This window comes from Vanacampus margaritifer, chromosome 6 (genome assembly GCF_051991255.1).
Source record: "Vanacampus margaritifer isolate UIUO_Vmar chromosome 6, RoL_Vmar_1.0, whole genome shotgun sequence".
NCBI classification, from domain to species: domain Eukaryota; kingdom Metazoa; phylum Chordata; class Actinopteri; order Syngnathiformes; family Syngnathidae; genus Vanacampus; species Vanacampus margaritifer.
The window spans coordinates 22,139,571-22,157,668 of NC_135437.1; the positions used below are offsets into that span (position 1 = coordinate 22,139,571).

At 38.4% G+C, this 18,098-nt stretch overlaps 1 protein-coding gene and 1 long non-coding RNA gene across 4 annotated transcripts; one reads left to right on the plus strand and one right to left on the minus strand.

Moving 5' to 3' along the window:
• Window positions 1-603: 603 nt before the first annotated feature.
• Window positions 604-18,069, plus strand: ano10b (anoctamin 10b). Of its 2 annotated transcripts, XM_077567380.1 has the most exons (17): window positions 604-768; window positions 857-945; window positions 4,026-4,102; window positions 4,172-4,273; window positions 4,554-4,727; window positions 6,282-6,419; window positions 8,012-8,128; window positions 8,333-8,449; window positions 10,054-10,392; window positions 10,561-10,743; window positions 12,892-12,947; window positions 13,032-13,106; window positions 13,250-13,414; window positions 13,547-13,738; window positions 13,807-13,944; window positions 15,036-15,152; window positions 15,639-18,069. In XM_077567380.1, the coding sequence occupies exons 3-17, from the start codon at window positions 4,033-4,035 to the stop codon at window positions 15,660-15,662; spliced, it is 2,007 nt and encodes a 668-aa protein (XP_077423506.1). In that variant the 5' UTR covers window positions 604-768; window positions 857-945; window positions 4,026-4,032; the 3' UTR covers window positions 15,663-18,069. The 2 variants fall into 2 exon arrangements, with proteins under 2 accessions (XP_077423506.1, XP_077423505.1); XM_077567379.1 differs by having other exon boundaries at window positions 4,026-4,273.
• Window positions 2,732-5,275, minus strand: LOC144053213 (uncharacterized). 2 transcript variants are annotated; one of them, XR_013294357.1, is made up of 3 exons: window positions 5,208-5,275; window positions 4,012-4,258; window positions 2,732-2,945 (listed from the first exon to the last, which is right to left on the minus strand). It is a non-coding gene; the product is annotated as an uncharacterized LOC144053213 (long non-coding RNA). The 2 variants fall into 2 exon arrangements; XR_013294356.1 differs by having other exon boundaries at window positions 4,012-4,654.
• Window positions 18,070-18,098: the final 29 nt, after the last annotated feature.

The window sequence follows — 18,098 nt, forward strand, 5'->3', positions numbered from 1 at the left end:
GGGGCAGTGTGGTTCCAGTGTGGTCTAATACACTGTTAAGTTGTAGCCCTATTAGAGAGTAGAAGGAAAAAGTCACGATCAAGTTATTCCGATAAAAGTTTTTTTTTTTTCAGCGTGAAGCCGTTCTTTTGAGCGTTAAGAGTAGCGCGCAAATTAGCATTAGCGAGTCAGACTGGAGTGAATCATTACAATTCCTTGCACATCTATAGATTGAAGCAAAAATCATTGTCAAGCAAATCATTTGGAATGAAAAAAAAAAATCACTCTTAATCGATTCTGAATCGAATTGCACACCCAAAAATCGAAATCGAATCGTGAGACATTCAAAGATTCCCACCCCTAGTAGGTATGTTCTTTATCACTTTTTTCCCCCAGTCCGATACCAGTATAAGTACTCAATCCTTGAATAGTTACCGATACGATACCAAGTATCGATACCACTAGTACTTTTGATGCATTCAATTTACCCCGAAACCCAATGACAGGAAAAAAAATATCTCAATATAGCAGTTTCCTTCATTTAAAAAAAAAAAAAAAAAAGAGAGAGAGAGCGAGAGTAACCACTCAGTCAGAGACAGGCGGAGCAGTAGGACCCAGGGTTGCAACAAGAGCAGCAGTAAGGCGGCAAGCGGGCCTGAGGGAGGGAGGAGCCTGAACATAAACCAAACGAGCCTCCACACCCTGCAGCCTAGGGAAGTTCCTCTGCATTCTTGCCATACATGCACACACACTCACACACAAGAACGCTGTGACGACTCTGCAAGCTGAGTAAGTGTGCGCAGAGTCATCGGCAGTTATTTCTGCTGCCTTTTCAACAAAGCTGACTAGATGAAGCTTTCTTCATGTTCCTCAACAGGCGAGGGGGAGGGTGTGGTGCGGTGGGCCTGCTGGAGGCCTTCTGGAGGACCGGAGACCCAACGGCCGCCATCATCCAGGCCCTGCCAGGTGTTGTATTTCCTAATTCATCCTCTTCACGTCACTTTCTCTTCCTCCTGGCTGTCCGTATAATCGTAGCTCAGGCTGAAGGCACGGCGACTGCAATCTGCTACTGACCGCCCTTTCTTGGCCTGTCAGTATGTCATTACAGTTTGATAGGTCTACAAAAACAACTTCCTGTCTGTAAATGTATAGCGCTGCACATGCAACATCACAATAAAATCCCTAAGCTGTGTTGTGTTGTTATTATTATGTAATAAACTAACTAACAGGACAGCTCATTTGGTACCCTTGCATAATCTAAATCCAATTTAGCTCCGGGGCGATAACAACAACCCTCTCTTTATAGAGATAAGTAGAGGGATAATGTCTAAATTTGCGTTTCTGTTTATTACTGCAGTTGTTGCAGTGGTACACATCTGCATTTTTGTGCTGCTATTTACGCCTTTTAGGCCAAGCTCATCAATAAACCATAACTACTGCAAGTGAGACAAAATACTGCATCGATAATGCGATCATATATATAGTTCTCTCTTACGAGGCAACGTATGCCAATTTTGGTCCCCCTCCTCTCCTCCTAATTATTTCATATCTTAAAAATATGCTTGATAGGTTCAATAAAAACTCAAAATTGTACATGCGTGTCTTGCAACTGGCTAACGACCAGTGCGGGGTGTAACTTGTTTTTCTCCAAAACACAGTTGGCATAAGCTTCAGCTCACCCATGACCTTAATGTTGACCTGTGATTTTCATCCCAAATATTTTTTTAAATAATTTATAAATGATCTGCCTTTAGATAAATAAAAACGAGTGGTATTAATAAGTATAATGGCACGTGTTATTTTTGGTTAAACTGCACTGCATCATAATGAGTGGGGGCTAATATTTTGGTTTCCATGTTTAACTGGGTAAAGTCTGACATTGCAATTCAAACGATGAGCATTTCATGTCATATTTTTTTCTCTTATTATTTTGTTGTTCTATTTTGATTTTTCTCAAGTCTTGGGACTTAGAGGCCAATTTGGGAAACTGGTGTGGTCCCCCCATCCTCCCCTAATCTCTACCCTATTGAGAACTACTGGCACATCTTTAAATCAAAGATTTAGGAGGGCGGTGGGTAGTTGAGGCGATTCCAAACATGCTTGTTAGGGTAACTCAAGACCCTTTAGGTAAATTTGAATTTGAGTGTGAATGAACTCATTTACTGTCATTGACGGTTAAAGACGTCAAATATTCATTTGAACTATTTCTATTGGTTAATTTTATTTTATTTTTTTTACATTTTTGTTAACAAGAGTATGAAAACCTTTTTTTAATTGTACATTTAGAACAGATATAAAATTTGTGATTAATTAATCGCGAGTTAACTCGTGAAGTCATACAATTCATTACAATAAAAAAATTAATCGCCCCACGCTGCTAATATTTTTATAATCTTTTCTTTTTTTAATCACGTCAAGGCGATTTAAATTTTTTATTGTAATTAATCGCATAACTTCAATAGTTAACTCATGATAAATCTTAAATGTTATATCCTAGGTATTCATACTCTTGTTAACAAAAGTGGAATAAATGTTAAACTAACAGAAATAGCTCAAATAATTTTTTGACGTCAATAGCCGTCAATGGCAGTCAATGAGTTAATGATTGTTTTAATATGGGCCATACTCTGATTCTAGTCTATAGCATTGAGGTTTTAAAAATCAACAATTTTTTATAAACAATGGACATTCATTTGTTGGTCATAAGACTATGACCAAACAGAAAGTCACATGCCCAGATTTTTATTTTTCATTTTTAACAGACATTCCGTTGAGCAAAGTCACACTAATAAACAACACAAAGTCCCAACGTTCTTTTTTTTTCCACTCTCAGTTCTTGCGTCTTGCTGAAAACAAAGAAAATAGCCAGAAATCTTCGTCTGGCTTCAGATTCCAGCAGACAATGCATGTGGTAGGAGAAAGTCACAAATCTCGGCAGACGCTCCAGCTTTTCCCATTCGGCAATTCTAATGTAATATTGTACACAAAATGCAAAAAAAAACAACTGAATTGCAAAACTGAATCCTAACACAATGCTTTTTATTACGTAATTTTTCTCTCTTTCTCTCCTCTGAAAAAATACATGAGAAAATACACAATAATAATAAATAAAAAAATATATTTTTTTAACTCATTAAATGCCATTGACGGCTATAGACGTAAAAAAATTCATTTGAACTATTGCTATTAGTTTCCCATTTTTTTCCACTTTAGTTAACAAGAGTATGAAAACATAGGACATTTTTTTTTACATTTAGAACAGATATACAATTTGGGTTAACTATTGAAGTCATGCGATTAATAACAATTAAAAAAAAAATCGTCTGATGCCCCTAATTTTTTTAATAATTTTTTTTTTCTTTTTTAATTAGGGGCATCAGGCATAATAAATAAATAAATAAATTTTTTAACTCATTAACTGCCATTGACGGCTATAGACGTAAAAAAATAATTTGAACTATTGCTATTAGTTTCCCATTTTTTCCCACTTTAGTTAACAAGAGTATGAAAACATAGGACTTTTTTTTTTACATTTAGAACAGATATACAATTTGGGTTAACTATTGAAGTCATGCGATTAATTACAATAAAAAAAAAAAAAATCGTCTGATGCCCCTAATTTTTTTAATAATATTTTTTTTCTTCTTTTTTAATTAGGGGGCATCAGGCGATTACATTTTTGTAATTGTAATTAATCACATGACTTCACTAGTTAACTCAAGAGTAATCACAAATGTTATATCTGTTCCAAATGTACAATACATTTTTTTCTAGGTTTTCATACTCTTGTTAACAAAAGTGGAAAAAAATGTTAAACTAATAGAAATAGTTCAAATGAATTTTTGACGTCTATAGCCGTCAATGGCAGTAAATGAGTTAATTATGATGATGATGATTATTATTGTTGTTGTTATTGTTTTCTTACTTCCAAACAGTTCTCATTGGTTCTTTTAAAATGTGATTTGTAAATCAAGCAATTTTGTGAATGAAACAATCTGGTATGCTCCCCCCCTCCCCACACACCCCACACACCTTTTTCTTCTCAGTGCCATCATGAGTAAGACAGGATGTGACGAAGGTGGAGGAAACATCTCGGAGGAGCCCCTTGAGAAGTCGCCAAGTGGTAAGGCCGCGGCCACTGCCGCAACGGGGCCGGGATGGACAAAGGTCAGCTGCCCTTGTTGTGTGTCAGAGCGGATTGAGCCACTGGTTCTGGTGAAACTTGGTGAGAAGGTCCGTCCGGAGACCAAAAGGTGGCTCATCAGACTGATTGGAGCTCCTCAGAAAGATGGAGGTGAGGTGGAAGGAAATACATATACAAATAATCGGCATAAAATGAAACTCTTGATGACCTCCTGAAGTTTGATCTCAGTTTGAATAACAAAGAGTTAGCAAGTTAGCATGTTGCCCTGGATTGAGTTAAAGGAACTAGCTCTTATCATCCTACAAAATATTGCATTATATTTACTTCAATTTCAGTATAGCATATGAACTACCAGCATTAGCACACATTTGATGTGTATGGAGGCATACATTTGAAAATGAGAGTGCGGATAACTCTTCAACCCTCCCAGGTGCAGCGCTGCTGGCCCATCCAGGCGAAGATGCCACTGGTGACATCATCATGATCTCTGCCTCGCGGTGCACATTGCTACAAGCCACCGAGGAGTTCGGTCTGTGTAAGATGTATAACACCGGGGAAATGGAAACCTTCTCGTACGATGACAGAGACAACTTTAGACACTCAGGTAAACCTGGTTGAAAAAGACACAAATATGCTCTATGTGGCCCCGCCAGTCGAAATGCGGTATTCTGATTAATATTGCATTTGTGGAATATGAATTAAGCAGACAAATCCACCCATTTTTATCCATATCAGGGGGCGGCCATTTTGCCACTTAGGGCTCAGGCAGGCTGGGCCATCTGGAGGGACGCCCTATATTTCCGGCAGCAGCCCACACATTCGGTTTGAAATGAGCCCGTAAATAAAGAAAATCCACGTCATCTAATATTAAGTCTCATTGTTAATCACCCAGACAGGCCATTATCTTATATACAGTAGCACTGACCGCCGGCCTTTGTTACCAAGTGTGTCACCGAGTTACAATAATTTAATATCAAAAGTAGCAAAGCTTTGATCCCCGAATAGAAACAATAAACAATATAACTATACTAAACCTTGTCTGTAGAAAAATAACACATAAAAGAGGCAAAACACAAGCACTTACTTGCTAGTAACAGCAACAAAGCAGGACGGGAAAGCCTCCTACGATTACCGTTGCTCTCCAAGTTAGCGCCAGCCAGCCAGTAGTGCACCAGAAGTGGTGAGAACACATTTCAAAATAAGAGTACTAATAGGAAGTACAGTGTTAGCCGCCTTAATCTGGTGTAACTTCATTTGGTAAGTGTAAAATTTAATGTACATTTGCTTATTGTTTTGTTTTTTTGTCTTTTTTTTTTGCCCATTTTATGTTCAATTCATACTTGTTCAAATAAACAAAGACCGCGCTCTTGTAAGAGCATTCAATTGTTAATTACATTTTTGATCAAATGCTATATGAATATCGAGGGAATGCTCATCTATTTGACATTGATACACAAACTGTAAAATTGTGTTTATTCATTACAATGTGAACTAAAGTGGGCCGGTCTGAGTTCTGAGTTCTGAAACTCAAGGACTGAAAATGAGTCCAAGTTACCCTGGGTTCAGGTAATGAACAATCACGACTCAGCTTCAGCTTGTGAGTGTCACATGACAAAACTCAAAAAAAAAAAAAAGTGAGCCGTGATTGGTCGTTACTCGTTACCTGAGCCCTGAGCAGCTCTGATGTCATTTTCAGTTCAGTTTCAAGCAAGTGGCAAAATGGCCGCCCCCTGAAATGGATAAAAATTGGTGGACTTTGTTGCTTAATTCATAATTCACATATGCAATATCTATCAGAATGCCGGGTTTGCATGAGTGTATGGGCTCTTTAGAACATACTGTATTATTGTAAAGAACATTTTTGACTTGACTTCCTTTTTATTAGGTAAACAAATGTAAGTGGATTAGAAGGAAATTTATTATTCTTGATTATTGATTCCTATTTGAAGCATGTGGAGTCTTTCAATCAAATGTCAAAGATTTACAGGTATTCTTGAGGTTTTTATAGTTGCTTCTCTTTTTTTATGGACATGACTTTATAACTTGAGAGCAGGAAGACATATTTTCAGCATAATAGAATTTTTCACAATTACAGTTCACTATATGATTTTTTTTTTGCATATTGTCTAACAGGCCTTTTACATCCATTGTTTGACAGACAACATGGAGATGTTCTTGACGTTGGCTGAAAGACAGTACATCATCAAGTATGAGCTGGAGGGTCTGCGCGCGCAGAGGGATGTGAGGATACCTGGTCTGGATGACAAGTACACCTTACAGCACCGAGACAACATCTGTGAGTCTACATGAGAGATATTAGAGATTAAATAGGATTTTGAGTGATGTGTGTCGACTGCAACACAGAACTAGCTAACACAACTTTACACGGTAAAATAAATATTGTTGGCTAGTTTATATAGCATACCACCGCAAGTTTTTAACTGTAGTGACAGGTATGTTATTAGGGGTCAGAATCTTTGAATGTCTCATGATTCGATTCCTTTTTTTTTTTTTTTTTTTTTCAGGAGAGCTCAGTATTGTTCATTCGATTTGACATCATCATTGCTCTCCTTTTTTAAAAAAAACAAACAAACAAATCAATTTAAAAAATTTAATAAATGTTTTTTTTTTTTTTTTTAAATATATATACATATATATATACATATACACACACATATATATATATATATATATATATATATATATTTTTTTGTATGTGGGTGAGTGTGTGTATGTGCGTGTGTGTGTGTGTGTGTGTGTGCGTGCGTGCGTGCGAGCGTGTGTGTATTCATCAGTTCACCTAAAGCCCATTAAAAAAAATCCCATACTAATAATATAATATAATAATAAATTGCCAAATGCAGAAACATCAATGTAAGTTATCACGATGCAGTGGCTCTCGCTAACAGACAGAATTAAGTAACCGGAATTAGGTTAAAAAGTTCTATATACGTAGACCGATGTTGGGGTGTACGATTCGATTCAGAATCGATTTTCAATTAAGAACGATTTTTTGATTCAAAATGATTTGATTGACAATGATTTTTGCTTCAATCTATAGATGTGCAAGGAATTGTAATGATCGACTCCAGTCTGACTCACTAATGCTAATTAGCGCGCTGCTCATAGCACTTGTATCACTCAAAAGAACGGCTCCACGCTGAAAAAAAAAAAAATCTTTTATCGGAATAACTTGATCGTGACTTTTTCCTTCTACTCTCTAATGTGGCTACAACTTAACAGTGTATTAGACCGCGTGGAACCACACTGTCCCTCAGTGGCCAAATCGAGTACAACATGAACAGCGCTCCCAATAAAGGCACACACAAACAAAGGCAAGACAGTATAAAATAATTTAAATAAAATCGATCTTGGGACATTTAAAATCGATTCCGAATCATACTAAATGAGAATCCCAATTCTTATGAGAATCTGTTTTTGGGCACACCCCTATATGTTATTGTTGTCAAATTTCAGCCGGTATCCAGCTGTAACATGCACATCTACGAACCGCTGATCTCAGCTGTTTTTGGCTTCTCACTTTCAATCATGAAAATGCTTCCCTCAGCATTTCACTCAATATGTGTATGTTACGATATACCAGGGGTGCTCAAGTTCGGTCCTCGAGAGTCCCTCCCGCAGCACAGCTGAATCTAATGATCAGCTCATCAGCAAGCTTTGCAGAAGCCTGATAACGATCTTGATCATGAATCAGGTGTGTTAGTGGAGAGAAACATGGAAAACAGCCTGGATAGGGGCTCTCGAGGACCAAACTTGAGCACCCCTGCTATATACTCTATGTCATGCTATTGGGCTTGGCTCCTGCATGTCTCCGGACCTTCACTCCATGTGTTGTCTTGATGACAACAATCCTGAGTGATTTTGCAGGGCAGAAGTTGACCGCCGCCGGCGTTATTGCGGACACGTTCCCTCTTCATGACAAGGCAAAACTGAAAGCGCTCAGTAAATCCTGGTACGCTGGGAATCAGCTGTCACAACCACTGGGTAGGTGCATGTGCATGACGAACACGAATCTTTAATTAAAGGTGTTTGAGTGGTGTTTGGTGACCTAATATTGTGACTGATGCTTGAGTGTCCCCACAGTGAAGTCACCAGGACCCGTTATCCTGAATCGCATGATTGACTTATATCGGCTAAATCAGTGTCCATATGTATTGCGTATCTTCTTTTTTTTTACTTCGCCATCAGATTCAGTCAATGCGTATTTTGGGAGCACAGTGGGATTCTACTTCAGCTTCCTGGATTTCTACACTTGGTCTCTGCTGCCACCAGCTCTACTGGGCCTTTCCATCACATTCTTCTCAAGTATGTGCAACATTTTTGTTTAGCGTTATTCTTAGCGCTAATTTAGGCACCTAAAATTGGCCTGGAGATTTTATAGAGAGTAGTGTTTACGTAGTTTTCAGAAAAAGAAAAGTAAATAAAAAAATATATATATATTTAATATATATATAATTACTTTTAAATGGCCGAAATACAATTTTAAATAAATGGGACATTAAAAAAAATTCTCTCCTCCCCTCCAAATGATTTCAAGCATAATTTTGTAGCATGACCTTGCTTTTAAAATTAGGAATGTTGTTGGAGGGCGGGGCTTAATGAGAAACCAAAATATTTCACATTCTTTAAACGTTTACCAGTACATAGGGCTTATCTAGTTTTTTTTTTTAAACAATAATAAAATAGAATCACTGATTTATATCACATTTCATACAGCTCAATACTGTTCATTCGGTAATTTTACCGATTTGACATGTCATCATCATTGCTCTCTCTTTTTTCTTTTTTTTCTTTTTCTTTTTTATATATATATATTTTTTTTGGGGGGGATGGAACCAATTCTTACTATAAGGTGTGGTCCAATTTTAGTACAGTACTACAATAAAATATGTACAGTATTGTTAATTTCGCTGCCACTGACGTTTAAAGACGTCAAGTAAAAACCTACGGAGCGCTGCCAATGACGTCTAAAGACGTTATCCAATTTTTATTTTTATTTTTTTTTGAAACGGGTGCCGGCAAGCCTTCCAGAGATGTGGTGAAAATTTCAATCAGGTTTTTTGAGCCTAATGACTATTTTTGGCCCCTAGAGGGCAGCGATGACTCTCTTTTGACAAGATCAGGTGGGCGTCAGTAGAGGCGGAGCTAGAGCGTCGAGCAGGAGATGAGAATGTTAGACAAAGGAAAAATGGCGACCGGTTGCGGCAGCTCACGCCCGAGCCGTTTTTTTTTCAAATTCGAAAAGCATCGACCAACGATAAAGAGCACATTGATGACGACGATGATCATCATCGATGATGATGATGACTCCGTGGTTGGAAAGCATTGACGCGGCAGTAGGAGACATGGGGGGGAGAGCTAGATGGCCGAGGAGGAGCACACGGAGAATGGCGCCCCGTTTGCTAGCAGCTCTACACTTACAAGACGAAAGGCATTGACCAACGCTAAAAGAGCACATTGATGACGACGATGATCATCATAAACTAAATAAACTAAAGTCTTTCTGATGAAAGATGAGAGTCCAATCTTTCATTTGGTAGTATGTGTGTTTCCATAGTCCAAACACAACATTTTCTGTGGACCTTGAAAGATCAGTCAAAATGCTTAAATCGGCTGGCACTGGCGACATCCCGTTTCTGAAAACGTCTGGCAGTGAAAGAGTTAATACCTACCGCTTTTACTGTGAATTTAAACTGTTCATTACAACATTTGTAGATACAGCTTTTGCAAATGGTCATAATGCTGTAAGCATGTTATTAAAGCCATTTTTATAAACATGTTAGTATCTTCAAATCATAAGCTGAGTATTTATAAAATAGGACTGAAGGACAGTCATTTCTTCAATTATTTCTGCTGTCCCAAACATCTTGCCAATAGGTAATGTATGGGTTTGGGACCGTTGTTCCCAGGTGAGGTGCAGAAGGAAGCGGTGGAGGCAGTGGTCGGCTCACAGGCTGAGCTCCACGAAGCGGACTCCGGACTCACCGTCAGTGGTCACATGATCCAGGCTGTGTTCAGCATGCTGTGGTCCACCGTCTTCATGGAGCTGTGGAAGCGTCGCAGCTCCTCCACGTCCTACCGCTGGGGGACCCTTCATCTCGCCGACCGCTTTGCCGAACCTCGGCCCGCTTTCAACGGCCATCTTGGGTTGAACCCCATCACTGGTCGTATGGAGCCACAGTTTCCCGAATGGCAGAGGGAACTGCGGATGGCACTGGTCTCCATCCCGGTGGTGGGACTCTTTCTGGGTATGCCTGACTGGGTTGAACATTTTTTTTAAAATGTTTGTCTATGAATTATTCTGTCATTTGTTTATGTTTTCTTAGCTAGTGTACGTCAATGCCTTAAAAGGGAATGTATGGCTCATTTAGGACAAATGAGCTATTCTTAATCACTGTCGTTGCACGTGTGTGCAGGGATGGTGATCCTCGGTATGCTTTGTTTCTACTGGGCCGAGAGCCAAGTGATGTGGCTACACGAGGAATGGGACTCGGTGGTGTCGCAGACGTTGCTCTACGCACCTTCTGTGCTTCACATTGTCTACACGAATGTGCTGGCTACTCTATATAAAACAGTGGCCCAGTCGCTGACTGAATTTGGTGAGTGAGCCCCAAGACTTTTAGAACTGTATTTATCTAGCCTTCTAGTGACAATTTTTCAAAAGAAAAGGAGATGTCCAGACCGAACGTTAATGTTGTTCAGTGGGGATATGTAGCGATAACGGCAATATCATGATATTGAAATTGCACACATTGTTGTCATGACCTTAAAAGCAGCACATCTGTTAAAAAGGAGAGGCTGTATTCCATTTTTGCAGTTCCAGCACCCCCTGGTGGTTAGTTTTTATTGCAGGTTAATTTTAATTAGGCATGTTTTGGACACTCACGTTTAAGACCCACGCGAAGGGCCAGATGAAGATAAAGATAACACATTTGAATTCCTTCATAAATTAACTCCATTCACAAAGTGTGCGTGCCTCAATATTAAGTGTTATTAGTGATTATCATTGTAGGCCATTTGTGTACGTTGAGGTTAATGTTACCTGATGGGAAAATGAAGCTTAATGAAGCACTTGCAATATTTTTTTACTCCTCTAGGTGGTGCTCTAGATTTAAAGATAAAGGCATGTGCAATGGAAATTGTTTACACTTCCACTGCATCTTTAAACCAAGAGTGCCATCTAGAGGAGTCAAAAAATATCACAAGTGCTTTATGAAGCTTCATTTGTCCATCACCACCAGGCTTGGGGAGAAACGGAGTACATGTAATGCGTAAAGTTACGTAATCAGATTGCAAAAAAAAAAAGTAACTGTATTCCATTACAGTTACAGGAAAAAACATGTAATCAGATTACAAGTACATTTATTAAAAATGGGGATTACAATTTCTGAGAGAGAGAGAGAGAGAGAGAGAGAGAGAGAAGGACAGAGCGAGAGGGACAGTTGCTACATGTGGGGGAGGTGGGAACGAACGAACTGACTAGTCGTGTCCTCCACACGCGGGCAGTTTGAAAAAGCTTCACGGACGGGAGGAAAAAATGGCGACCGGTAATCAACTGGAACTTACTCCGAGTGAAAGTTTGAGCTAAGAGTCCAGCGGCATGCTACACGCTGTAGCTTCTTGCTAGCTAGCCCGCTAGCCTACAACCATAATGTGAGTTACACCTTCCAAACAAATCTTCCTCCCACCAATTTAAACATCATACACAACATATACACGGCTAAACTTGTGACTGGGATAAAAGTTCATTTTGCAGTCACACATCGTCATCCTTATTGGCATCTATCTATCTATCTATCTATCTATCTATCTATCTATCTATCTATCTATCTATCTATCTATCTATCTATCTATCTATCTGTCTGTCTGTCTGTCTGTCTGTCTGTCTGTCTGTCTGTCTGTCTGTCTGTGAGGTGTGGTTGCTTTCAGTGACAGTTTGAAAACTATATGCCTTTAATCAATCAATCAATAAATAGCCTACATGCTTTTTAATTACACTAGGATTTTTTCCTATTTGTAGGCTGCAAATCCCTATCACGCGCAAATATCAGGGGTTCATTGTATCGAATATATAATGTGGTGATATTTATTTTTATTTTGTCTTCATGAGCATACTCAATATTGGAGTAATCCAAAAGTAATCCGGTTACATTACTTTAATATTTTGGTACTTGGATTATGTTACTAACTACATTTCTGAGCAGATAACTTGTAACTATAATGGATTACATTTTAAAAGTAACCCTCCCAACCCTGATCACCACCCACCACCAAAATCACCCTTAAAGGGCAATTTATTTGCTGGACCACCGATTTGTTGGTAGGCTATGCTTTATTGTCAGAGGGAATAATATGAATGGTTAAAGCACAAATGCTTTTAAGTGCTTCATTTGTCCATCACTAGTTAGCTAACTGGACTTACTGCTATGGTTATTTGTGCCACATGTTTTTTGTGACATGTTTTTGCCAAACACAGCATTGTGAATTACATAGACCATGATGCTTTGCGGCAATAGGAGCACATGACAATCAAATGACTGGCCAAGCTTTTTTTTTTTGTTTTGGTTTGTCACTGCTGTTATTATGTATTGTGTTTTTCAATATGATCTTTTTTTTTTTTTTTTTTCAGTATTCCCCAAAATATTGTGATGATTGTCATATCGTAAGGTTTATATCATGATACTATTGTATGGTGATGTTTGGATATTGTTACCCACCATTAGCTTATTGAACCTGTGTGCTTTCAGAGAACCACAGAGAAGAGTCTGCCTTCCAGAACCACCTGACAGCCAAAGTGTTGGTGGTGAGTTTCCCCCCTTTTTCACGGCCATAATTACATCATCCAACTGTCTGATGACTCCGCTGCTTTTCTTCCTCTTTTTATTAGTTCACATTTTTCAACTACTTTGCAGTCCTCTTCCACATTGCATTTGTCAAGCAGGATGTGCCGTTGCTTCGTAAGGTGACAGCCGACCTCCACATCACTACTCTCACCAGCCACATATGTACAACAAATGAAAAGCCTTTCTGGAATTTTTTTTTTTATAAAAGTGAACAAATAAAAAAACAAATCTAGTCACATGTATCATTTCTTTCAATGTGCAGCGCCTGGCCTCTTTGCTGATCGTGACCCAGTTGGTGAACCAGGTGACAGAAGTGGTGATCCCTTTCCTTGTGGACCACTTTGTTAGCGCCCCCCACAGGAGAGAGACTGAAGATGACCCGGAAGAGGACAAATTTAGGAATCAAATCACTCTGCCAGTGTTCCCTGTGAGTATACTTTTTTTTTTGTTTTATTATGTTGGCATTATTATTTATTTAAAAACGGTGAGGCACAGACTACTGAAAGGGAACCTCATGTATAAGAAAACAATAAGGTGGCAACTTCCTGTTTTCCACCAGGGCCTTTTCGCAGAGTACATTGAGCTCCTGGTGCAGTTTGGCTATCTGAGTCTTTTCTCGTGCGTTTACCCGCTGACGGCCGTGCTGCTGCTCATCAACAACGTAATGGAGATCCGCTCCGACGCCTACAAGATCTGTAAACTCTTCCGCAAGCCGTTCTGTGCCCCCGCGGCCAACATGGGCGTATGGCAGGTCAGCACTATAACGCCGCGGACGCGTTTGTGACTAGTTAACTGGTGTCATTTTTTCTCGTCCTCCAGATCGCATTTGAGATCTTGAGTTTTGTCGCGGTCGTGTCTAACTGCTGGCTGCTGACGTTGTCGCCACAATTGCAAAGGATGCGTCACGAGGGCCAGATGAGCAGCGACGAGATCATGCTGATTGCCGTCATGGCTGAGGTATGAGGGATTCTCACACAATGACACACACATGACTTACCTGCGCACTCTCAGAATTGTTTCAGGGCAGACATATTCTTAAAAAGAATGTATTTGAGTTACATATCAAATTTGAAATACAAAACAGGCCAATAAACTATGTAATAATAATAATAATACTAATAAACCCATGGTATTTTGAATAAACAATGACAGATGTATGAGTTATACCCTTGAATGACTTTTATTTATTTTTTTAATTCTTTATTTTACTTTCTTCCAAGTGTAAATATTACTCTAAACTAAAGTCAAATTTACTCTAAATAAGAGTCAAATTTACTGTGCAGTCACACTCGTCAACTTCCCCCTCATTTTCTTGACCAGCCAAAGGCTGCTCTCTGTTTGGCCAAAGGTTTTCATCCACGTTGCGGCGGATATTTTCCCTTGCAATGCAGCAAAGAAAAAAAAAAACGCGTGAATGTTTCACCCATCCTCCACAACATTCCCTTGTGATATGCTGGACTAATTTTGACAATTGAACTGAAGATTTTGCATATTATGACTTACACACTGACATGTTTCGGAGAGGACAGGCATTAGACTGAAAAACAACTCATCCAATTCCATCAGCAAGATCTATTCATTTGGAAAATGTGCTAACTGTGTGCACATTGTGCTAACTGTAGGCTAAATGTACACAACCATTTATTTGCACAGATCCACTGAGACAATTGAGACATGTACTAAGACATTGGCAATTTGATAAAAGCAATGAGAAATGCCATTCAGTTGGCACCAATTGTAAGGTGGCTTTGGGATTTGTCCATGGTATTTTGAAAATGTCATCTCAGTTTCAAGAAATGTGCCAAACCTATGGAGAAAAACTGTAGCACAATTTCATTAATTTTAACTAATCTTGGCTAATCCACACTTTGCCATTTTTTAATTATATTCATACAAATTCACAGATTAATGCTGATTTTAAGGAGTCTAATACATTCTAAAATAAATAAGTATAATTTCAATAAAATGAAATAGATCAATTTGCTTAAAAATAAAATATTCCCTAATTCATTTTTCTGAGTGCAGGTTGTTTTCAAATGTTTTTGCAGCATGTTCTCATCATAGTCAAGGTGATAGTGGCGGCCCTCATCCCAGATGAACCAGACTGGGTCCGAAAAAAGCTAGCCCACATGCAATACAAATCCATGCAGGCTTTACGACAGCAGGTCAGTACACTTGTGGTGTCCATACTCATGTTACTTCAAGACAAATGATGACAATAGAAAAAGTCTGGAGTTGATCTTATTGATCAGTTGGTTCTTGATCGCAGTGCAAGTGACGTTGTCGTCATGTTATTTTATTAGCTCTCTGATGGGGGGGGATGCCATCATGGATGTCATTAGGGATCTTCTTTGGTGTCAGCATTTGGGTTTTTTCTGAAGACCAAATGTGAGAAAAATAGTCAGTATTGAAATCAATACTGTGTTATCAATTGAACGGATTTTTTGTTCACCACTAGATGGCGTTATTGCACACTGTCACTTTTAAATTCAAAGTCTTAATTTCAATCACATCTTGTGGTACTTAGTTTTTTTTAGAGTTTATCATGATGTTGTATGAAGACAAAATCAATGTTATTAATGGTGTTGCATGTGGCTGCTGTGTTGGGTTTATGTTCGGCCTGTAATATGTATTCTTACGTTCTCTTCCAGAACCTGCGTTCTGAGGAGTCGTGAATCGCTTTCAAAATGTGAGGCAATGGATCTACGAGACCCAAAAAGAACAATCGCTGAGCTTCAATAGCGTGCTGTTGTGCCCGTATACTCCTCATACATTCTTTTAAAGGTGCCATTTTATACTTTGGAGACATTTTGCTTTTTTAAATTTTATTACAATTTTAACAAAATGAATTGTATTTCGAATTGACAAATGCCTTACACCAGTCGTAGATGTATAAAAAGATATTCAATGGGAATAAGAAAAATCCTGGATGGATTTTCTTTAAAGGAAGAATAAAAAAAACATACAAAGTTGGTTTGTATATTTGTTTCAACATAATTTTTTGACTGTATGACACTTTACCCACAACAACATTAACAGTGACATACAACACACATACAACATTTATATCCCTTGAGTCTGACCCCATATGTCACAATTTGATCAATTTCATTCAATAATAATAATTTTAAAAAAATCTATACTATTGGTTTGTGTGAAAGGTGTTAAAAGTGGCTTGCGCTCGTTAATGAGGCAATAGTAATGGTTGACCAACCACGCCGTTTTTGGGCTCTCTTGAAAAGCTTTGTCTCCAAAGTGTGAAATGTCAATTGTAATTCCACCCAGCTTCTTGTTATTAAGACACATGTTGCTTATACAGTGTACACGCTCTGAGTTGCACTCTCCTATCACCCGTACACTGAATGTGCAATTCAAACAGCATTTAGAATTTGTTTGTACTATTTGCAAAAAAAATATGTGCAAACTGAATGCAAACATTGTTTGTTGTACAGGAGTTGCCTTTAGAAGATTTGAGTCAGAGAGGCAAAATATGTATTATCATGCTGACACCGCTAAGCTACAGTGAGTACAAAAGGTAAATATTTAAGTGAAACGAATTACTTAAAAGCTACTCTCTTTATTGTAACCTATGGTGACAGACGTCTCGTTTTATCGAGGATTGTCTCAGGATGGCTGTCGTTTTGAAACTTGTGTCCCGGTCCCGACATATTTCGCCAGCCCGGCTTCATTGTTTTATCTTTTTTTTGTTTGTTGTTGTTGTCAATAAGCCAATTGTTTGGGCCACGTGTAGGTCAACCACAAACAGTTGTCATAGCGATTCATAGAACTATTCTAAAGTTTAACATCGAATCACTAACAGGCGTGTTGTCGACATACTGGATCTAAACTACTTCCTGCTTCTGTGTTTGAGAATCATGGGAAATGTAGTTATACTAGCATAATGATGCGGTCGCCAGTGAATACAAAGGCAAGCGGAGCTTTTCTAGCGGCATATTTCCAACGTTACAGTGCGGGACCGGCGCAAGGTAAACGGCACAGCCAGCCATTTAGCATTAGCTAAAGCAATAACACAACCACCGCGATCTACTACTGATTAAATGTGTTATAAATAGTTCTTGGTGAGAATTTATTGTATATTTGATTTTCAGCTACATTTTAGTGTCTCGATTTTTTAATTTAATAAATCCGGTCACCCTATTATAACTTAAATTTGTTTTACGTAAGTACAGTACTGTACTACAAACCGAAACTACTTCTCATTCTTTGCTAACGACGATAACAGAATGCAGTCATATGGTTTGTCTTTTTTTTTTTTAAGACAAAAAAAAGCTTGTTCTTTACCTTGACTAGTTTCGGTGTCGACAGCCGCCTTCCTCAGAAGCTGTCAAACTGACAGTTGTGACGTGTCTTATCAGCTGATGTTCCAGCAGTCGACACCGAAACTAGTTAAAGTAAAGCACAACCTTTTTTGTCTTAAAAAAGAAAAAACAGTACTATATAGATTTGTAGACAAAATAAACTTTTTTTTTAGCCGATAGAATGTTTTGGTACTGATGTTGAGAAAAAAAAATGGTACTGCTAAGATGCTAAAATTAAACTAAATGCTCATGCTAAAATGCCAATAAGCTCCCAAATATTACAAATCATAATCCATGATGTTGACAATACAGTAGAAGCAATATAATTTTCAACATGTTGGGAAAAAAACACACTTGGGTTGAATGTTAAGTGTTGAGAGCGATGGACAGACCACTTGAGATCTGCTGCTGTCATCCACCCCCCCCAATCATTTTATATTTTGTAAACTGTGGCGTCAAATGCTTTTATATTCTGTATTGTGCCTCTGACTGCTTAACTCAGCAGTATTACCACTAATTTGCCTTGGAGCACATTGTGCTATTCATGCTTCAATGCTGACAGATTGACCATCATGGAGGACGCGAATGGGGTCAATCACACTTTGGAGGTTTATTCTTCCAAAAACATTGCTTGTGGCGCCTCGCTGTTTACAATAGAAAGTAGTTCTTCCACATCCAGCCACAAACTACATAAAGTGTTCTGCATGTGTTAACTTGAGATGACAATGAATAATTTTATTCAATAAAGACACAAGTAAATAAAGCTGCTTTTTCTTCTTGGCAAATGATACT